The 919-nt window shown below is 62.9% G+C and overlaps 1 protein-coding gene across 1 annotated transcript in view; it reads right to left on the bottom strand.

The window, feature by feature from the left end:
* The window catches only part of NSMCE4A (NSE4 homolog A, SMC5-SMC6 complex component), a 42,921-nt gene that overhangs the window by 8,585 nt on the left and 33,417 nt on the right, over positions 1 to 919 (bottom strand). The window contains exon 4 of the mRNA XM_015560159.1: positions 781 to 904. Coding sequence (XP_015415645.1) covers positions 781 to 904 — 124 coding nt within the window. The remainder of the gene's footprint in view (positions 1 to 780; positions 905 to 919) is intronic.

Genomic DNA, 919 nt, shown 5'->3' on the forward strand with positions numbered 1-919 from the left:
AGGGCCCGGCGTCCCAGGCCCACCCCGCAGGCGGCGAGGCAGTGCCCTCTGAGGACGGACCGCGGACATGGCACTAAAGATAAGCTGCAGCAGGCCCGGCCGAGCGGCTCAGGGTGAGAATCCACCCAGGAACCAGGTCAGGGTTCAGTTCCCCGTGGGGACACGGGCCTGGGTTGCAGCTGGATCCCCAACAGGGGGTGTGCAAGAGGCAGCCGATCCGTGATCCTCTCTCATCATTGATGTTTCTCTCTCTCCCTCCCTCCCTCTCTGATATCAATAAAAAATACATCTTTTTAAAAAATAGAAGCTACAGTGAGAGATTTAAATAAAAGGAGATGAGAGGGGAGTGGGAGGGAGGCTGGGGATGAACTTGGGGCGAGGAGGGGAGCGGCCTCCGAGGGCAGCGGGGCTGAGGGCTGGGTTCCGGGCCCACAGGGACAAGGACGTGGAAAGACGCCGGGAACAGGAAAGGCCGGGCGGAAGGAAGCCCGGGGAGATGCCCACGGACGAGTTCAAACAGAACTGCCGCTGGCATCACCCCTTCCTGGACGCTCCCGGGCTGGGGGCCTGGCGACCCCGCTTCTGTGTTTACGGGTCATTTCCCCCGTGTTTCAGGGGAGCCTGTGCATGGGACCACGGGTGAGAGACGCTGCAGCCTGCCTCCGGGGACCGTGTGATGTCAGCACAGCGGCTCTGATGGCCCCCGAGCACCAGCCACGAAGGGCGGCCACGGGGAACGCAAAGGGCGGAAAGACCATCGGAAACAAATACAGAAACCACCTCCATTGAACAGGGTGTTGGCCTCCTCCAGGACCTCGGTCAGCCGGTCGCTGGCGTTCAGGATGTCCTCCCGGTTCTCTGTCCCAAAAACACACACACTGGCAAGGGGGCTGGCCGTCCCCGCCCGCGCGCCCCCCGC

The sequence above is a fragment of the Myotis davidii genome, unplaced genomic scaffold (assembly GCF_000327345.1).
Source record: "Myotis davidii unplaced genomic scaffold, ASM32734v1 scaffold1055, whole genome shotgun sequence".
Taxonomy (NCBI): domain Eukaryota; kingdom Metazoa; phylum Chordata; class Mammalia; order Chiroptera; family Vespertilionidae; genus Myotis; species Myotis davidii.